The 21,954-nt window shown below is 41.4% G+C and overlaps 1 protein-coding gene across 1 annotated transcript in view; it reads right to left on the minus strand.

Annotated features, from left to right (window-relative positions):
* The window catches only part of LOC120800371 (voltage-dependent T-type calcium channel subunit alpha-1I-like), a 218,364-nt gene that overhangs the window by 47,425 nt on the left and 148,985 nt on the right, over positions 1-21,954 (minus strand). Inside the window, exons 15-21 of the mRNA XM_040146439.1 lie at positions 20,457-20,544; positions 18,688-18,854; positions 14,110-14,180; positions 13,357-13,855; positions 12,599-12,699; positions 10,074-10,197; positions 8,887-8,955 (exon numbers count right to left, since the gene is read on the minus strand). Of these exons, the coding sequence (XP_040002373.1) occupies positions 8,887-8,955; positions 10,074-10,197; positions 12,599-12,699; positions 13,357-13,855; positions 14,110-14,180; positions 18,688-18,854; positions 20,457-20,544 (1,119 nt within the window). The remainder of the gene's footprint in view (positions 1-8,886; positions 8,956-10,073; positions 10,198-12,598; positions 12,700-13,356; positions 13,856-14,109; positions 14,181-18,687; positions 18,855-20,456; positions 20,545-21,954) is intronic.

The raw sequence follows: 21,954 nt of genomic DNA on the forward strand, positions 1-21,954 counted from the left end.
GAGGAAAGAGGAGAGTATCCTACGGGGAAAGGAGAGCACGGGTGAGGTGGGGGAGATGAACAGTGAGGCAGCTATCAGTGCAAGGAATGAAAGTCAGAAGTGAGGGGCAGAGGAGAATGAGATAAGAGGCTGTAAGAAAAGACAGAGAAAGTTTTGAGATGAAAAAGAGTTGGCGGGCTTGGAGGAAAAGACACACGCTAGATGATTGCTTGCAACATCATTTGACACCTGCCAGGCACTTTCACGGCAATAATAACTTGGTGTGGATGTCTCGTCGAAACAGAAAACACAAAAATACGGCAGGCTCATCTGCCTTGTTTATGTCACGCCAGAGAGATGTGGAAAGACGGAACGTTCTGAAAAAGCTGGGGCTGGCGGTGGTGGTGTGACTACCTGTGTTTGGGAATGCGGCACTGGAGATGCTATACGCCACTGAAATTTTATCTTTCTAAATATATCTATCAAATAATTGGTGTCTCTAAAAAATGTTGCAGTTTGCTTCCTTAAGACAGTAGCCGTAGTCAGCTTGGATTTACAACAGTATAAATGGATTTGTAACGTGTTAAAATGTAAAAAAAAAAAAAACGGCCGTAGAAACTTCTCGAATTACGCCTGTAATATAATTCACTTGTACGCCATTTACCCGTATGCTCAGCATGCTTTGCTTTCTGGTTTCCTCATACAGCGAACAGTTTGGTGATCAGTCACGTGACCATGTCACCCTAGATGTTAAGTATACACGACGACATTGCCATCGTCTTGGAAACGATACTTAAACTAATTACCATACTTACTTTTCCCGGCCATATAGACTTGACAAACATCTGTCCAGAATATCCTGTAGCAAGTGGAGTCGTTCGTCCTACAGTATCAATGGGCAAAGAGGTTGAATATTCATTTTGCAATACAAAACACAACTGCTATACTCTGTCAACCTCACTTTTCCGGTTGGCGCTATCCTCAAATCTCTTCCACCTCTTAATATGTGGGGATAACTTAAGTTCACAAAGTGAACTCTACAAAGTTAAGCTCCACACATAATATACGCTGCACTATGTAAGAACAACAATAATATACATTCCATGACCAAAAAAGGGGCAGTGAGAAGAAAAATCTTTAATTACCTGCCCAATTCTCAAAATAAGTAACATAGAAGGTCTGCCAACACTCTCAGCCTTTGAGGACGCTTGTGCACACATTAAAAATGCACACAACCGGAAAAGAGTCGTGTGACTGTGGAGTTTCTAGTCTGCACTGGAATCCCCTGTAGTTGTGGTGAATCCAAGCTGACGGCAGCTGTTGTCCTACGTGAGGAGGCAAGTAACAAATCTTAAAGAGGCACCTTCCGAGAATCACGCGGCGATTATTTGACTCTTTCTCAGCTCTGGCAGTTTGCCATTGGATAACTATCTTCCGTAAGCAACAGAGGACCAATCATGTTTGAATTCTCATTTTGCTGGAACACTATAAATACTGAAATCTGCCATCCTCCTGAGAGGCGTATCTTTCTGACTTCTGACTCCTGTAAGCTATTGTCTCCTATATATTGTAAGATATATCTGTTGAGGGCAGAGCTTTACGAGCAATTTCCGCCACACTACTCAGTAGAGATTCTTTGGGGTAGTCCTTTACTGGACTGAAAATTGATGACGGTGGCTTATACCTACTGATAATCTAACCCCTTTTGAAACTGTGCCACCCCAGGGACAGCACCTCTGATAATTAGACTGAGATAACACAATAGCAATGGTTTTCATAATACACTAAGGCTTTCTTTGGAAGCCATTCTCAGTGGGCCATTCTAACTTGGGCTCTGCCTTCTAGAAAAGCTTGTACAAAACTCTGCTGCATTTGTGTGTACTGGAAAATTCCACCTCTGAACAAACACCATAACCGTCACCACAGTAACTCATAGTGAGTGACAGCAGCGGCGTGATAAAAGACACTGCCATGTCAACTGTTGTCAGGGGCAATCCTAACTCTGTAGAAATAATGTGGAGCCTCAAAATCAGAGGGTGAAAACGACACGAATGAAGAGAAATACAGAAAAAGAATGAAATAATGACTAAGTGGGAGAAAGGCCAAGACAGTCAGGCAGAGAGAGCTACAGTATGTAACAGAAAACCAAATGAAGAAGTCAGTTTCGTGGAAGTCAGTTCCACGCAGCTCTGTTTCAGAACAGACAATCTTTCTGGCTTCTTTCACAGTTAACATAGCACAAAACTTTCACTGTACGAAAATGTGTCATCTGTCGTTGCTGGTGAGATCTGTACAGTGGTGAGTCACTGTCATATCCTATACGATGGGTCTTTTGTCATGCTTCCACTGGCCGGCTACTGAGTTATAATACATCTGTTTGATTGTTAACAGCAGCCGGATATACTGAAGCCCCCTCAGGACTATTGGAAGGCCGCGGGACCTCCATTAAGCAGATCAAATGTCACCATGATAAAACATCACGCATGAGAAATCTATAGCAAGCTGATGCCAGCGTTACTATCAAAGCCAGCTCTTCTCCTCTAACACTACCGGCCGTCCTTTGGCTGAAGGAGCGAGTATGTCGCATCAAATTCAAATTTTAATTACATTCGAACTCCATTTGCAATGTCATTTAGCAGAAAATGTGGTAATGGTTGTGCTCGTCGCTTCAGAGTTAGTTTTGCAATTGGATGTTGAAGATGGGATTTTGTGAGCTCACATTGCCGCACATAGACTTGAAAAGGACTATAATGAACCTCTAAACGGAGCCCACAATACTCTTTACCCTTTGCCCGTATGTCAGCATCACTTTGTAGCCTGAATGCCTAGATCCATTATTCGCTTTACTTCTTTTTGAGCATCATTGAGACAAATCTGATCCGTGTGCAACATTAGCCATTAAAACTGTCCTTATGTGGTCAAATTTGCAAAAAGCAAAAAAATATACCTAGAAATTAACTTATTTATAACAATTAGGAATCCTTGCCAGGAAAAGTAAATCAAATAATGGAAAAAAAAAAAAAAAAATTGAAACTGCAGTCATATTGAAACTGCAGCCCTTGACTATTTTTTGAAGCAACCAAGGAAGTCAACACTTGTGGTTGAGTAGCTGCAAAACTGTGTGGACTGTAGCAGCAGCGAACCAAATGTGAACTGGCTCTCGCCCATATACTGTACATGTATACAGTAGCTGCCAGACTTTATTAGGTTCTGAGGAAGCTGATGTGGGCTGAGAATCGACGCCACTTGGTCAACCCTATCTCACTGATATTACGTATAAATACTACTAATTTGTTTTTTAAAAATGTGCTTTGACAAAAACTTGACTGAATAATGTTCCATGGTAAAGAGTTTTCAGGATACGTCACCGTACCACCCACAGGTTGTAGGGAGGTCGTCAGGCTGGATGTTCGGTGCTCAAAGCGCAGGACTTTGAAACCAGAGGCCAGAGGGATTTGCATCCTGAGCTGTGTGTGTTTTTAGGTTTACACAAAAAAAGAACTTTGCCTAAAGTTAGGAAAGCTCATGGTTTTGGTGAAATGTTAATATGTAAACCTGTCCTGTCCCGTGCTTCAAAAACACTTCTGACTTTTTCAGTAATTACCCATGATGACAATATTTCCCCAACCATAACAAAGAGCTGTGAGTGCTTAAACATAACAAAGAAAAATACCGACTATGCTTTAGTTTATTTCTTTTAAATTTAAAAATATGTTGTCCGTGAAAGTTAACCTGAAATGCTCTGTATGAAAATTTCTATGTTTAAGCAGAAACTTTCATTAAAAACACACCCTCATTGTGTTGACGTAAAGACGTAATACATACAGTGAATAATACATTGTTCTAAAACATATTTGTAGTCATGAATTAATATGTAAGAGTATTTCTAGGATATGGGATTGTTGAACAGCACCGGGACCGGCTTTGGGCTGGTGTTGCCCCTTGTTAGCACGAAAACTGGCTCTTCTCATGATGGTTCATCATCCATCATCAGTTTAACCTGAGTCCAGGCATGATGGATTTAGGCAACTGTTTGGTACCTGGTAAGTATCAAGTGTGTTTGTGCTGCACCTTTTTCACTAAGAACATGTTTGAGTCAACAGTGATTAACATTTACACTTTTATACTTAATTAGTATTATTAATCCATCAAATTTCTATGAAAAGCAAAATATTTTTGTCTTTCTTAGGTTTGGCACAATGGTAAGTATTATATTTTTAAAGTTTTAAGTGGTAGAAGATGTCTTGTTCCAACATTAGGCTGCTGCTACCGAAAAAAAAAAAAATTGAGTTTTAATGGAAGAGTTCTTACCAGCTGATGCTACCTGCGGAGCTTTTCAGAATGCTCTTTAGTAAATGGGATTCATTGTGTCCATACGTGGAACAGAGACACGAGACATGTCTCAAAAAAGTTGCTCACTGTTGCTACAAAGCAAGATCCCTGACTCCATTTTGACTCATTTCTTTCAGCTTTTACTACTAAGCTCCTCAGTAAGTGTTATGAAGTGGGTATAAAGAAACAAAAGGAGCATGAAGAAAGCTCCACATTTTTCATTTTTTATACCTCAGCCTCAAAGCTAGACGCTGTTCCATGACAGCCCCAGTGCTGAACGGCTAGTGCTGGGGGAAGAAATGGACCATATGAGAGAAGAAGAACAAAAGGTTGACAGAATCTTTACTAGGGTCAAAACAATTGCATGATGTAACTTTAAACTGGGTATGTCGAGAGTGAAAGCGCAGGGAGCAGTGCGACAGACTGGCTGCTAAAATGCTAGTATGAAACTTGGTCTGTCAGGCCCGCTTAGATCTTATAACGGCCTGATCAGTTCCAGCAGGGAACAGACACAGTGTGACAAGTATGTGACAGGGGGGAGGTGGAAGGATAGCCAGCTCTACACTCCCCTCCCTGTTCTTCCTAAGAGTCTGATGTTCAAGGTCAGACTCTTTGTGCGCAGGTAACACTGTTTACACTGATCACTGGGGCTCATGTGGGGGTTGTATTTGCGTGCGTGAGGACAGGAGATGAGAACAGGCTGTCTATGTGATGGAGTGTGTCTTGGAGAGGAAACTGTTTAATTAGTGTGGTTGTTTAATTAGAGCTCCTCAAAGACAGATCACACTGACCGGCCTGGAACAACAGATTAAGAGCAGCAAGAGGAGAGAGGGGCAGAGGGAGGATGGGACGGAGGGTGGAAAGAGGGGAAAATACAGAGAGAAGGAAATAATGTTGGATCGGTCTTGTATTGACATAAATATGAGAAAACAGAAAGCATGGCAGAAGATCATTATCTTAACTTCACGTGACTGAATTCATTACTTTTTTGTTCAAAGAAAATTTCTGACAACATCACTTAACCACAATAGTTTAAAAACAAAAAATGCTTATAATTAAAGAAATTATTATTTAATACCAATCAACAAACATACATTTATAAAGAGCGTAATTACTTTTTTTTTTGCACTTGGAAGTGTTCCCTAACACACAGCTCACATCTGAATTTGTGAGGCTTCTAGGTAACAAATGATTTCATTAAAATAATCTGCTATTCGTGCAGTGACCAACTGAATCAATTCTAGGGTATTTTCTCCGGTATCTCATACGGTGGTTTTAATGCAGTCGTTGGAAGGGGGAGATGCGATATCGTTTAAATACGGGGTTAACATTGCACATTTCCAGACAGTGTGTCATTGGATACATTCACAGTGTTTCAATTACTTTGCTCTCATGAAAAGTGACAGAAGTAGTCCTTCCTTCCACGCAGCTGGCCAGTCACCGCGAGGAATGGGTGTGAAAGTTGGATCGTCCATTTCGGAGACTTGTGTCAGATACAGCCACCGCTGCCCCCAAAATGGGACGTCAGAAAGGTGTCGGGGGGAGATGAGTTTCCAAAGCTTATGCGACCATTTGATAAGTAAGTAGGTAAGCAAGTGTTTAAGTAAGTAATCGAGCAAGCCTTTCTCTGAGGTTTTTCTGATGGATGCTAAACCTCGGAGACCTGCTTGTGATTTAATGCAGCCATGAATGTAGGTAGCTACCTGACCATGCGGAGCTCTAAAAGTGATTGCTTCATTATGGGCCGAGAGAGTTTAAAGTTAGGGGTACAACTTGTAAAACATACTGCTGTCAAGCAAGATGTAGGTCAAGGGCTAACAGAGGATGTGCTGGCAAGCAATTCGTTGCACAACGCATGAAGTGCTTGAGATCAGGTGGGATTGCGATGCAAAGTCTCAGGTTCAGACTCTTGGTCAGGGTGAACGGAACGGAAATGAACAGAACCACTGTTTATTTGAGGGCAGCTATGACTCTACTGGGTTGTTCCCATGTGTATACAGTATATACCATGAATGATATGAATGATATCCCTTGGACCACACAGGGTTAGGTGTCAGGGTATTTCTTGTTAACCTCTTTTGGGCTTGTCGCCGGCCTGTACGCTGCCTGAAACATTATGGGCCAGATGTACTAAGAAAGTGGCGTTACACAAATTTTCGCTGTGGTTTTCATTGAACCTACTGCCGCAGTCATTATGCAGTCAGCTCCTGCACGGCCCCTGGTAGTGAACCTCCAAGGCAATAAACATGGTAAACACAAAGGAAATGGAATATAAGAAAACTCTGGTCCAGCAAGTCCAGCAGAGTGGAGCAGGTGGAGGTGGAGATGGTATTGATATTGATTTTAATACTGAGGTAAACGCGACCAAACTGTCACTTGAATGTTTTAAACAAAACAAAGAAAAGTTCAGTTGCAGTCTGCTGTGATTGTACATCATTGAATAAATTGATTGATGAAGTTCAAACTCAAGTTTGATGAACACAAACCACAATTCCCGTCCACTATTCTTTTGCATTACAGTAATGACATTTTGTGTTCATTAATAATTGCCTAATGGCTTAATTTTGGTTTCTAATAATCAGGTTTCCATCATTTATAAGCTTTTACTTAATGCAAATTTATTTAAGCCACTACAACCACACTTGTGGCTCTTTTAAATCCCATTTCTGCCGTGTTTACGCCTCCTTTTTGAGAGGCAGAGAAGTTCCCCCCGAAAAACTGACAGTTGCAAATTGCGTGACCTGAGTAAATCCAGCAGAATATGTCTTCTCCTATTACTTGTTTGATCCTCCCTTAAATGCGCATGCAACGAGGAATGAGACGCATGTTGCAGACATTCCCACAAATGACACGCGACCTGTGACTGCTGCGACTGTTTGATACATTCAACCCATGTGTTTGGGGCAGAATGCGTCACATCTGCGCCTGAAAACCCTTAATACATCTGGCCCTGTAAATGATACTGGGCTATGCAAACAAACATAACATTGATCTGAAAATCAATTTTTTTTTTTAATCTCGTGCTCTCCTTGTCAGTTTTAGATCGTTCCACTGAGGACTTCATGGCTAAATGAGGTCTGTGGTAATGTTAATATCTATGTTATGGGTTGCAGAATGAGTGTGTAAGTGTTTGGAAAAAACTAAATCGCTACAGCTGAGATACAGCTCATGTACTGTGCAAATACAAGTGGATGGAAATGTGAAGGTTCCACAAATCTGCAAATATGAATCCCCTGTTTTTTGCGACAGTTCAATGACAGGACAAATACTTTTACCTATTTATGACTGAGTAACTGTAACGGTCAGACCCTTGATTCACCAGTGGAAAGGAAGCTAAAGCTACAGCACAGCGGCTGACATACAGTATTGTGAGATAAGAAAAAGAGTGGCAGGAGAGTGCTGGGACCACATTTGAGCAGGCAAATGAAGCAGTGCACAGAAAGATAACAACGGAGTTCAACTGATTAAATTACAAATGGAGGGACAAAAGAGCAGAAAGAACGATAAGAGACAGATACAGGACCCAGTAAGAAATTAATCAAATCAGAGGCACAGAGAAGATAAAGCTGGAAATGTGGGTGATTGAAAGACCGATTGAAGGAATGGAGGTAAATAAAGATGCAAATAGAGGGGGATGAAGATACAGAAGAGAATAAATAACAAAGCAAGCTAAAGTTCAACCTGGGGCCAGATGCATATACTGCACGTACACATGTGAACTCTGGAATGCCACAGTGCTGAGATGATCTACATATCATTGTGCTACACATGTCTTCATTATCCTGAGTCATAAATAAATCACTACCGACTTTCTACCAATGCGGAAAACGCCTAGAGACACAAGGCATTTAATAATGGATGATGCCCTGTCTTCTGGACAGTAGATTAGTGGATTAAAAAGAATATGTTAACGTGTTTCTGTGTGTGTGTGTGTGTGTGTGTGTGTGTGTGTGCGTGTGTGTGTGTTTATCGATGGGAAGTGCGAGAGTAGCTAAAGGCCAGCTGAAGAGCGATAGCCTTCTAATTAACTTCATTATCTAGCTGCCCATCGCTAATGGGACGTGTGCAACTGATTAAACCGAAAGTTGCAAAGTTGTCAAGAAAAGAAGAGGGGAAAAAAAGGGAGCGGGGGGTTCAACAGCTGGAGAAGAGACAACAACAGGAGGAGGAGAATAACAGCTGGAGATGAAAGAAGAAGAGTAGAACAAAGGAGGAAAGAAGGGATTCAGAGATAAAATGGAGAGAGAAGAATAAATCCGATAGGAAATGAGGAGAGGAGAGAAGTGGATAGGAGAAGAGGTGATAAGAAAAGACAGGGTGAAAACTGAAGAAAATACAGTGTCATGTACTGAGGAAAGATGAGAGTTTTAAAGAAAATTCCAGTAGATTAATGGAGACGAGAAGGAGAGAGCATACATCGGAGAGGAGGAGATGAGATACAAGGTCAGGACAGGAGTGGGAAGAGGAAAAGGACAAGGGAGAGGAGAGAGACGAGGATGTGATGAGAGGCAGAGCAAGTAAAGATAGTGGAGAAGAGCAACAGAAGAAAGGAGGGGAAAGGGAAGAGCATTTTACCTTGACAGTCATCTCCGCAACAAAAATGGCAGTAAAGATGTAGTTGGAAATGGTGAGAAACAGTCTTTCCTGTAAGAAAGGGAGAGAGGATAAAAACTGAGAGAAAAAGAATGGAAGGAAAAAAGCTTCAGGAAGTGGAGGGAAGAGGGAGAGAGGAAGAATTCAAAAAGACAAACAGAATTGGCAGAAACCCAGCCCGAGAAGAAAAGACTGACTGCACTTGGCTTCACCAAGAAGATTCAAACTGAAATTTGAAAAGCACAGTCGGTCCCCTGCCGTAGACTCAGAAAAAGCTCACTGACTTCATTTGTCAATGTTTTTGCAATTAAATTAAAATCAGCTCTTGTTGCCAAATTAAATGCAAAGTTTGACAGAGCTGCTGCGCTTTAATTTGAACACTTCAGATCACTTTCTTGAAAAGTGCCCACCATTCAATATTTCGGTGCTGATTAAATGCAGGAGAGTGGCCTGATGCCAAATTCAGAAAAAACTTGGAGCCGGAAAGCCAACGAGGGATTTTGAACTTGATTCTTATTGATTTAACTAACTGCTTGTTTTTAATCATTTGTAGAATTATTTATTTCTTAATTAGCAAAAAAACACTTGTCTACAAGAAATACACTGATCAGCCCCAACATTAAAACCAGTTACCGGTTTTAATGTTGTATTGTGATATATATAACCTACATGTGTGTGTGTGTGTGTATGTGTGTGTTTATATATATATATATATGGGCTATAGCAGTCTGACTGTGTCCTTAAATTGAAGACTGTGCTATTACCTTAAATATTCAAAGTGTATTGTAAGAGAGAGAATGAAAACAATTTTGTGTGTAATGTACTTATTATTAAAACATTCTTCTGTGTTGTCCTGTTCTTGTTATTTTTACGATATACATCATATTCAATTTCCCTGCACGGGATCAATAAAGTTTGGCATATGTGTATGCAGAGGAACACAGCTTAACACATTTGCTTTATTGTTAAATAGACAGCTCATTGACAGTTAAAAGACAAATCAGTAAAGTCCCTTTAGCGAGTGGGATTCAATATAGACAAAGTATTTCAAATTTTAGCCGCATGGCACTTTGTGTCCACCGCACTGAGCTACTATCCAGAGCCAGCACATCCTGTAGTTGCTCCGAGTCTACAGAACAATAAGTGATATGGAGAAACATAGTGCCTACCAGGCTGCCTTGCAGGATCTTCGGCCTCTCGAGAGCCACTGTGATGCAGTTGAGAAAGATGAAAGCCAGGACCACGTAGTCAAAGAGCTTATGGGCGATAATGGACTGGCAGAGCAGTCTGAACCTGACAAGAGAGAAACAGAAGCCGGAGGGGGGGTGTACAGGGAAGAGTGAGTAGTGTTAGAGTTAGCAGGGAGGGAGGAAAATCCAACATTTGGTTAGTTCATTTGTTAATATTTTAACTGCATCAAAAACAGCTAAAGAATTTCCATCCTCCTACAAGAAAACTTTGGGCTTCGTCTTTAAGATACCCCAAAATACATGGTCTTATGGGAGAAAGGCTGGGTTGCGGGTTTTGTGATTTACTGTTGACATCTGATATCCCGCAGTAGTTCAATGCGTTGAAAGTCTTGTGTGATTAAATGAACCAAGAGCACATGTGGGGAGCACGGACAGCTCCACCATGCTTGACAGAAGTTTCAGAGACTGTAATTGTTTTGGGTTTGTCTCTTGTGGCCACCAACAGCTTTAGTCCAGCAGAATGACCAAATAGCAGTTACTCTGTCCAGTACACAAACATCTTGTTAGCCACTGTAGCATCTGTTCATAAGCTGTATTTAACTTGTAATCAGGTCCCTGTGAACTAAAATTTTAAGTGCAAAATTCTTTCCATTACAAAGTCATTACAAAGTTTGTACTCACTGGTTTGTTCCTCCGCTTATGCATGTGAATAGTACACTATACAAATAGACACTAGCCTAAGAACATACAGTATCGTGTAGGCCCGCCAAGGGGTAACGAGATAAATCTGAAGGGTCACAAGATGAGTAATGGGACACAAAATAAAATGAACAAAATAAAATATATATATGTGTGTGTGTATGTTTTGGACTTTTGGCCTCTAACAGACAGAAATAGTCTGAAAAGTATTGAGGGGTGAGGGGTCACAAACAGACACTTCTTCAGTGTAAATAGTTGCAGGACACAATAGGCTGGGAATCACTGGCGTAGGGACTATCTCTGAAAAGACTCCTTAGACACCTGCAGGGTTTCTGTCAAGTCATCGGCTCTGGAGGATGAAAAGGCGGTAGGTAGCTCCTGGGTGAAGCCCTCACACATCTCCTCTCATCTCGTCTGCCAGCTATAAAGGGAACAAAATCTACCTACTGCTGCACCTGCTCTCTGGGTGAGGGAATCAATGAGCTAATGTGGCTGCTTTTCCTCCAGACCTGGAAACTCTGTCCCTTTATCTATTGATTCAAATCTGGCAACCCTGTCCCCTGATATCGATTGTGACCAGCGGCTGTACTGGCGTAGGCAGTTACCTCGCCCGAGACACAACTTCTGAAGTTGGCTTGCTTCTCCTTTTGTTTGTTTTGTCTGCTTTCCATGCTTCGATTCCGCTTAGGTCCACTTGTTAGAGCACACGCGCGCACACATACGCTACCATGCACGCTGAGGCGTAAACGCAACAAAGACGCACATATGCTCACGTGCTCCCACTAGCACATATGCAAAGTCATCCGCGAACACATGCAAGAACACGCAACCGCAGATATGGCCTAACGCTACATGCACCGCCAACACACACGCAGCCCGTGCTTGACAGATGGCACCTGCCAGGATGCCAAAACACAGCCCTGGGGCCTGGCTTCCCTTAAGTGGCTATCAGCACGCAGGGAGTCTGGTGAGTGAGCGTGTGGACGTCTAAATGATTTTTCTTTCATGTTGCTTTCTATCCGCACTGGATTGAAGGCCGTTGGAAAACATAATAACACTGACAGACAAGGTTGAAATAACACAGACACACACACACAGCACACAACAGTCAATAACACTGTCTGCAAGGAAAAAAATGCTTTGGAGGAAACACACAGCAACATCACTTTCACAAACTATTTGTGAAACCAGAAGACAGCACTTTTCTCCCTGTGTGAACTGACAAATGGCTTGATGCAGTTCCACGCTCTTCCACGTTATCAGGCCAGAGCTGGGCACGGTTGCAAGCATTCATTTGTTTTCAGGGCCATTGGTACTGCTGCCCTTGTCATGTCTTTACACTGCACTTCAGTTTAGCTAGCTCCGGGTGCATTCTTGCACCTAGCCCTATACATGACAAGCGGAAGAATGACTCTCGCGTTTCCAGGTGTCTCAGCGCCAATGTGTGGTAATACCCAAGTATGAATGGTGCCTTAGCTGTACAAAAAAAGCGTAACTAAACAGGTTCAGGTGTAAATCAATCCAAACACGTTCAGCAAAATCCAGCTTGAGACGTCTGGATTTGTTTTGGTTTGTCAAAGTATTCCTGAGCTAGAAAATGGGTTGATGATTTGTAGGGTTCATTGCAACAAAAGTTGCTTCCCTTTTTCCAGAAAAAAAATAAATAAATAAAAAAATTCAGAAATTCTTTTCTCTAGACCCCTCCCCAAAATTCTGGGGAAAATCTTTGACGTTCCCAGGGTATCAGGCCCCTGTACCATGAGGCAACAACACCTTCACCTAAAGATCTGAAGTTGTCCACCTACTTGTTCTGAGGGGAGAAGAGGTAGACAGACCACTCCTCTCTGGTTTCACACCAGTCTGGCTTGTAAACCTCCATCATCTTCTGGATACGGAAGCACAGACTCTGGAGGAGAAAGGAGGGAAAAGAGATGAGAGGAATGGTTTATCTAAAAGGGCCACATGGACCAACGCCCACAACTACAGTATGTACAATATATTTAGCTTTTTTATCGGATAACTCTATGTTTTGGCCCTGTTCTATTCCACAATGTAAATACTTTTAAAGAGACTGAATGTGAACACCAGATGGCTTTAGGAGATTTCCGAAAGGCTCGGACATTTCAGAAAGTGGCTGCAAAGTGACTGTAGAGGGGAACCAGTACTGCTGCATCATTTCTACACCAACCCCCATAACGATTATGATTTATGAATTTTTTTTGTTTTTCAGCATTATCTAGGCAATTTTTGGAAACCCAATAAAAAAAATCCCTATTTATCTGCCACTAGCAGCATCCCTGAGTGGAGCCCTAAAGCTCCTCTACCATTTTGACACATAAGCAATAACAATAAAAAAAGATGCACAACTGTACTTTTAGCATCGCTCCTAAAACTCAAGTGTCTACTTTAGCACCTTGTTCCTGTAGCATTAACAGAATAAAGTTGCAACATATAATCTTAAGTGGCGATAATTATTAATTTATATGTTGCTTTTATGGCTTTTCTTCTTTCTTGAATCCCAGTGAATAGAGGGGGGAAACAATGATAACTAATCCATGCTCACATAGTCCGTCTCTTCATCGAGGTCCCCTCTGTCCTTGCGTGCGTTGACTTGAGGGAAAACCTCAGCCATCAGCTGGGTGTGGGGACCGGGCGCCTTGCCATTACAGTCCCGATGGTCCACTCCTAAACCACTACCAGCCCCTGACCCTCCAGTGATGGATCCCCTTGCCCCGGACCCACTCCTCCTCCCAGGGTCTGTGTGGACGGGGTGCAGGCCCAGGGGCTGTCCGCCTGCCCGAAGCAGCTCTGGGAGCTCCAGGGAGAGAGCCCGTCGATCCCTCCTTGCAGCAAAGTGTCTGGAGAGGAACAGTGGGGGTGGAAGTGGATGATGAGGCGGCAGAGGATGATGGGAGTGGGATGGGTGGGAGAGAAGGGACTCCTGCTCAGCGGCATAGGTGTAGGATTTGGGGGAGCGAGTGCTGTGCACACGGAGGCTGCCTCCTACCAGAGGAGCCCCCCCAAACCCATAGCTCCTCCGGCCCAGGCTGTTTGAGCTGGACCTGCGGAGCAGAAAAGATTCCAACTATAATTATTAAGAGGAATTCCATATCCATGAACAATTCATAAAGTATCCATAAAGAGATGATTAACACTATTCTGTATATTAAGCATTTAGTCATGAAGGTAATAAGAGCATAAACCAACAGCAAGGGTTGGATGTTTCCGTGTAGATAATTAAGGCTTAATGAAGGTATTAAGAATTCATTAAGGGAACAGCTGAAATCAGCGGCTGAGAGTAAATCTAATTGTCTACCTGCGGCTCCATGCAGACTGTGGAGTGAAAGGGCGTCCCCAGTTGTGGTAGTTGGAACTACGGCCGTGGCGCTACAAGAGACACAAAGCAGTTCATAGTAATTACTGAGGCACTGCATTTCTCCAGGCCAGACACCAAAGACCGAAACAAAGAATGGACGGTGACCAAAATCTACAAGAATGGATGAATATTTCACCGCTGGAATAATTCGATTTATGCTATATAGTTCTCTGTTGAACTAGAGGTCGACATGGTCAGTTATCAGTTAAAATAACCCATCAGTTCAAACACTGCTGTATGTAAAGGACATCAAACAGTTATGCATGACAGACGATATGCATAAAGCATGTCATCCCTGTGGACTATCGCTTTACATTCATTTATCTCATCTCGCTTTCTTCCAAAGCAATCCGCTGTTCTCCCAGCGTAACTAGAATGGCACTCAGTGGAGCGCATAACTCCGCCAAGGCCAATGTCAAACAGCATACACCAGACTTCAGAGAAAGAAAATCAAATTCACAGTAAATGATCTGGATCCCCACCAAAATTTAATGTGCTCTTCCCTGGCCCATGCCCCATCCCTCCACCAAGAGTGGTGCAAATGAGTTCAGTGCTTGACATTGACATTGGTCTTGGTGGAGGTCTGCAGGTGCCATTCTAGTTTTTATTATTTTTAATGCAATCCTCTTTATCTTGCCATGAGTTCTTGTGCTCTTTTAGATTTTTAGCTTCTTACCTCTCCTGCACAGGCTTTTGCTTACTTTTAATTCCTGTATATGTGAGTATATGTAGGTGCTTGTCTCCGTACACGTACAGTATGCATGCAAATGTCTTCCTGCACATATCATATTTTTTTATAATAGTTGTATTTTTTTGTGCAAACAAATACATAGCATCAATAAATCCTTTTTTTTTTTTTTTTAAATCTTTTAAGAGACTATAGATGGTAACTAGCAACTTGGGTTAATCTGCCAGTTTGTCATCACAATGATCTAATTCAATGGGCACTGTCCCCAATAAATAAATAAAATAAAGTAAAACTTGCAAAGCAGCACAAATGTAACTTAAATGTACCTCAAGTCTTTACAATTTCACAGCCTGGCATCATACAGTCCATCCAAATTGCAGTGATTGAACCACAGTGAGAATCTCATTGCCTAGTTCTACATTTACGTTTTTTCCCCCTGATGTTAACGTATGGTATTGTGACTTGCCATATTTTTTAGTGTAAACGTCCCTCTAACTGAGATTTTGTTGGAAAAAGTGAATTCACCTGTCACTTCTAGTGCTACAGCAGTCCAGTCTGCATCAGTGGAGAGGCTCTGTACGACCATTAAGTGTATATGTGCTAATGTGCTATATAAATGCAAAGCTGGGCATTGGTTGAAGAAGAGCAGTCCTATTTCTACAGGTCATTCATCCATAAATAAAATAAAATAAAGGTAAATAAATAGATGGCTGAACAAATGAAATAGAAGCCGGGCTTTTCGAAATGAGATTACAGTGTACTATGCAGTCTGTCATCAAGTTTAATATGCAAACCCCTGAGTGCCAGTTCCACTTAAAGGAACATAACCAGTTCTGTTTGTTTCCGCATGTCTGATCCTTTCAACATGATAGTGCTAATTATATGTTTTACCCTTGAAAACGCACACGTCGCCAGTCAAAACCGGCGCCGGCGCCGTGTACCACCGAATCTAAGCATCCGTCTCTATAGAAACTGTAGTGAAGCGTGCACGCTAGATGTTAAATAACACCCCAGTCCGCACAGGACTGCACTGCAGATCATTCAAGGGGGAAACCGCATGTGTGTTTGCTTGTGCGTCTCTTAGACTCCGAATATTACTGTCGAGACAATTTGTTCCTCACTGTATGGCATAAACCATCGACAGCAGCTGAGGGGATTCTCTACTCACGCTCGCTGCCAAACGTACAGCATGCACTAAAACTTTCTCTCCTATAAAATGGCAATGGCCAGATTAAATCAAATTATAATTACATCAAGCAGGCACAGCATAAAAGTATACCTCCAGATATACTGTGTACCACTGGACCGGGGCAATGTGTTACGGAGCATGCAGCTTTTTTCCGGTCGGTGAACAGTGCTTCTTGTGTCGTTGTTATATCGATTTCTAGGCAGAATTTTGCTGACACTGCACTGAAAACAAATTCCACCGATCCAGGTCGTGCGGTCATTAAAGATAAGTCAACCGAGAGATTAAAGGGAACATGTTGCCATCCTGAACCTTTTCCTCTATGTTTAAATATTATTCCTTGGGCAAAACAAACAGCTCTTTCGCTTGTATTTCTTCTAATATATAACCTTAAAAACTGTTAAATATATATTACATACATTAGTTCACACAATATACTGTATATTCATACAATAAAGTCATAAAATGCATATACTCCAAGTGCCAAAAAAGGGTCACTGATAGGTAACCCTATCAGTGAACAAATATAACTCTGGATAATTTTTTCATATTTTATTTTAACTTGTGTCATTTACTTTTTTATTTCATTTAATTTCATATTTCATATTTCATATTTCAATCCAGTCACTGCCTGACCTACTGTATTGTGTGAGACACTGTATTGTGTGAGACACGTGGACAAATAACCCCAACAAAGCAGCACCCCCATTACACCGATGAGTTAAAATGTGATTGTGCCGCAACACAATAGAGTGGATACCTCATTCCCCTAAATTTCACCGGAGTCCAATCGACAGCATCTGATGTACAGTAGTGTATAAGACGGTGAAAAAAACAAACAAACCACCCAACGAACAAAGGGAACCGATTCATAGTTCAAAGTGTGAATTCATCAAAGACGATCAAACGCTATCAGATATCACATGTAGCAAAACTTCAGGAAAACCTCAGGGAAAAAAATCCGGAAATCCTTCACAAACAACTGTCTTGCTTATTATTCGAGTGCTTTCGCTCCGAGTGATGTAACCGGCGCCTTCTGATGTCAATAAACTTGGAGTGCTCTGAGAGAAGAGGAGGAGACTTCAGACTGAAGTGGCTCTCCCGCGCCCACTGCGTTTGACGTTATAACCGCTGAGGTGAGAGCGTTGCTAAACTAAACTGCAGCTTATCACCTTTCTGATTTTCACTCCCCTTTACGATCCCGTCACTGCATCGCCGCTCCTGTCTCTCTCCATCAGCATCTCTCCCTTCCTGTTTTGCCCTCTCTAAGTCTCCCTGTCGTTCCTTTCCTCTCTACTTCTCTTGGTTTCGCTGTGGCTGAAACAGAAGACAGGGGCAGTCAATTAACAGACGTTGCCATGGCAACCCCGTTTCAAGGTTTTGGTTCAATAGGCACAACACTGGGGCAGGCGTCCCGTGTTTGTGTCTTTTGGGATCTACACTACATGCATATACACTGTAGGTGTTTGTGTGCTGAGCTTAGGGTGCAGCAATGATCTGATTTGAACAGGAAATACCAGGCTAGCTGTACTACAGCGATTACAACTGGAACATACGTGACAAAATAAGTGTAAGAAGTGTTTTGTATCAGCTCCTTCGGCGGTTCGCTCACTTTTCCCTCTTCCCTCCCTTCCCCCTCTGGCCCCAGAAGGGACCCTCCGCTTAGCCTTAACTTGTGCTAATTTCACGTGTGGGAACAAAGTGGTTTGTACGGATTATAAAATTAATCTATCACTACTTCTATTACTGATAAAACTTGACAGTTTTAATGACAATTTCTTATGCTGCATGTTTTGTTTTTCTATTTCATTCCATACAATTTTTCCCAGAACATTTCCCGGATATGAGTATTTATATATCGCCACTTGAAGTCTTGGTAGTAGTACCTTCAATATAAAGTGTTTTTATCACAAATTTGAAATAGTTTTTTCAAAGCATACTGTAGCCTTTTAGATTGATCATTGACGCCTTTCGTTTTCCATTACAGGCAGCAGTTGGAACAGGATCCGCATCACGCGATTTAAAATCCATTAATTCATTTTAGTTACATCACAAGCTATATTATAGTTGAACGCTTACCTCGCTGTCATTAGAGATGGTTGGTGGGTGCCATCAAGTACAAATGAGAAACTCATACAATACGTCTAGAACACATCAGCAAACTTGTATTTTTTTCTCCAAGAAGCCTTCAGATTCACATGACCCATTTTATGAAATCCGTGTTTCTCCTGTTTGTCGTCTGGGTTGGATTTTTCTGTAAACACACCTCCGGACTCTAACGCAAATCATGCTTTCATAAGGCATAAAATGAAATACAGCTAAATGTTTGCTGTGGTGGATCCCATAACTCATGCCAGCTTAAAGTCAAATACAAATAGATTTTATATCATACTGGCATGAACTCAAACCAGTGATTTCTGGAAAGGAGGGAAAACACATTCATCCCTCTGTAAAACTGAAATGGCTTATAGAGTAATGACAAACAGCTGGAAAATGCTTGGCGGTGATGAAAAGTGGGCGTGTGATTCGTAGTGAAAAGGCTTCAATATGGTCTTTTAACAGAGAGATTCACAGTCTAAATGTTACCGGATATGTCTGCTTCCATGTGCGTGCATGAATGTGGCTGAGTGTGTGACCTGAGTACCAGCGAGAGGGAGCGTCTCTCCAGGCTGCTTTTGCCCAGGCTCATCACGCTGTTCTTTCTGGACTCGATGGTAAAGCTCCGCCTCTCTGAGGAATAGGATCCCCTGGGTCCCGAAAGAGCACCCAGCTCCAGGTGGCCGTTGGGTGTCAAGGTGCAGATCCTGGGGTCTGAGGGGAATAGGACACAAAGACCCATTATGAGAGTCTTGTTATGAGTTATTTGTTGTGCCACCCATCCAAAAGATGCCGCTGAATCCCCTACTACCCATTCTTATATACTTTTACACTGTTAGGCATCACCAATCAACAATTTTATTTCATTCCGGAAATCATTTTGTAAAAAAGATTGCAATTCTGATTGCTGATTGCTGCCTTGTCTTCCTCTACTTCACCTAGTGATTTCATCCATTTTCCAATCAGCTGTGGGCTATACATGTATGCTGGATTTACAAAGGAAAAAAAAGCAGATTATAACCCTTGGTTCACTTCTTAAGACACAAAGAGAGATAAAAGCAGAGATGCAGAGAACGGTAACACGCACCACACGCACAAAAAAGCTAAAGCTAAAAAACCAAAGGTAAGACTTCGGCACCGTGTAAGTGGACAGACAGTAAAACATCTTGTTGTCTTTCCATCTACGGAGAAACAGACTGCAGGGTTTCGTATTCTGCTTACATTGCACTGCAGAGATCACATCTCCTCTGCAACAGAAGCCCACTCATACTGTCTAGAAGTGATTCCCCTAGTCTCTGAACTCATCTTTAATCCTCTATGAATTGTGTTGTTCTCTAGGTCTGCAGAGGAAGGCTGTATAGCTGGAACAGGTTCATTGTGAGCAATGGATAAAAATAGAGCTCCTTCATATATGAAGACTGATGGCTATTCTCTGAGTTTTTGAAAGTTTGTAAGCCTCTGTCACATTGTTCTATCTTACTTTTGGTTTTTGGGTTGATCACATCCAGCCTTTTTTTTGAATAAGCCTCTCAGGAAATAAAAAAAGACTACTGGCTTGAATGTTGGTCTGTTTTGACATGAATGAGGAAATCTGTGATTTGAATTGTGGTGTTGGTGGTGAATCCAATGTAGACACAACACACAGAATTACAAAGATTTGCTTTTCAAATTTTAAATTCACTGCTAAAAATAGTAATATTTACATTTGCTTTAACAAATTATACTTTTGCAAATTGTCCTTTCAAATATATTTGTTCTTACACCGTTGGTTATGGCATGATAACTGACTTTAAATGATTCTGATTCTGATTTCTAGCATTTCTTACATGTTCATTTTTCATTTTAGGAAAAAAAAAATATTTTATAAGTTAAATAAGTTAATAATGCTCCACAAATTCAATGTACACTCAATTGCCAGGTTACTAAATGCAGCTTCAGTCTCTAAAACAAATGCAGTCTAATAGCAGACAGGCAATAAATCCTACCTTCATTAAGGTTAGAGTGTTTAGTTTTTCTTGAAATTAAGTCTACTTTCATTGATATACTGTAAGTGGGGTGTACAAATTATATTAATCACCTTTTATTGCATTGTATCACAATGCACTTTAACAGTTCTGCAAAGTACCCCCCCCAAAATCAACCCCCCTTACAACAGTATAAGCCAAAACTGAATATAATTGCCTTCAAGAAGGCGAGATTTATTGCAGCTTAGCTGTTTTGACTTCGTTTGTTTTATTGGACTGGACCTAAAAAACTGGCAACAGAGTGTAGTGAGCGTAGTCTTATGGTTGGGAAAGAAACATGTTGTCAGCTCACCAGATAGCTTGATGGAGTCATGTTTCTCGCTCTCGTCAAAGTTGGAAGAGGAGCGGTCGTCGTCCGAATAAGAACGATTGGCATCACCCTGGAGATAAAGAGGTAAGCGACAAAGAGAATAAGACACAGAGGGAGAGAGTAAAAAACAAAAACTATTACACAGGACTCATGTTATAGGGGACTCAAAGTGCACAGCAACAGATTTTCCAGATTTTGTTCGACTCAGAGCCTTTAATCTCTGGTTTGACATCAGTCCAAGACTCTGCTCCCTCCCACCAACTACCTAACTTTTGATGTTATCAGGGGGGCTCAGATTTGTGTTGAGTCTTGAGATTAAATCAATAAAAACCCTCAAACTACTGACACACTACTCTAGTAACCCCACTAGTTTGGTTAAGACCAGCGGGGTTTCCAACTCGGTCTTCACGATGGGAAAATCGGGAGTAAATTGGCTCGATAATCCCTAGTGTGTAGCATCAGTAGATACAGAGCGGATGACAGGAGGAAGGTGAGAGAGCCGGAGGGGGGGGGGACAGTGAGAGAAAGCGAGAGAGTGCGACTGAAAGGGAGAGAGACAGACTGTTGGCTTTGTTTTGTTTTGTCATTTCAAAAAGATCAATCAAAAGCCTTGTGATTTGTGTCAGCGTTTCCCCCTCCAACTCACACGCCGTAGCTACAGGCCATGAATATGGTAATGCTGTGATCGGTGTATGAAAACTCAACTGGGTTACTCAACAGCTCTACAATTTTCCAATGATACATCTGTGAGTCTGACAGTTGATGGTAGACTGACAGCATCATTTTCCAGGGTTTTCCACTGAGATGGACGGCTTCAGAAATTATACTGTTTTGCTTAATACACCATTATTATTACCAGTTTTGTCTGCTGATACAGCCTCTAATTAATAAGATAATTGTGACCAATACAGTAATTATTATTTCACAAGCACAACAGTTTTTAAACCCTTTAAATCCTTGGCTGTTTGTTCTTTGGTTTCACCCCATTTAAAGCATTTACAGGGTTATGGTATTGTCACTAAATGTCTAAGCTTGGCATGCTATACATTATTTTAAGAATAAGTTAGGCCTCTCACAAGTAGCAGTAGTATACCTGATCCGAGACCATTTATCAAAATAATAATATGGTTTTTGGGGGGATTTTTGCCTACATGTCCACAGGATTCTACCATACAATAAATATTTATGATATACAGTAAAGGGATACAGGAGTGTAGCAGACCATTATATTAGAAGTATCTTGTTTTTAATAGATTTCGTCATTCATGTTTTTCTTATTTCTGTTACAGATGAATACGATTTGAGGTCTCGTCATGCTTTGGGTATTGTAAACAATAAGTGTAATGTTATCATATAGTAAGTCAGTTTACCACAGCTTTGGGCTTTACCCTAGTTTTTTTTATTTATTTATTCATTTTGTCACCTAATATTGTTAAATGTTTGGCAAATCTGAACCATTTGAAGTCATTCTGCATCAGCT

Source organism: Xiphias gladius, chromosome 15, assembly GCF_016859285.1.
Source record: "Xiphias gladius isolate SHS-SW01 ecotype Sanya breed wild chromosome 15, ASM1685928v1, whole genome shotgun sequence".
NCBI classification, from domain to species: domain Eukaryota; kingdom Metazoa; phylum Chordata; class Actinopteri; order Istiophoriformes; family Xiphiidae; genus Xiphias; species Xiphias gladius.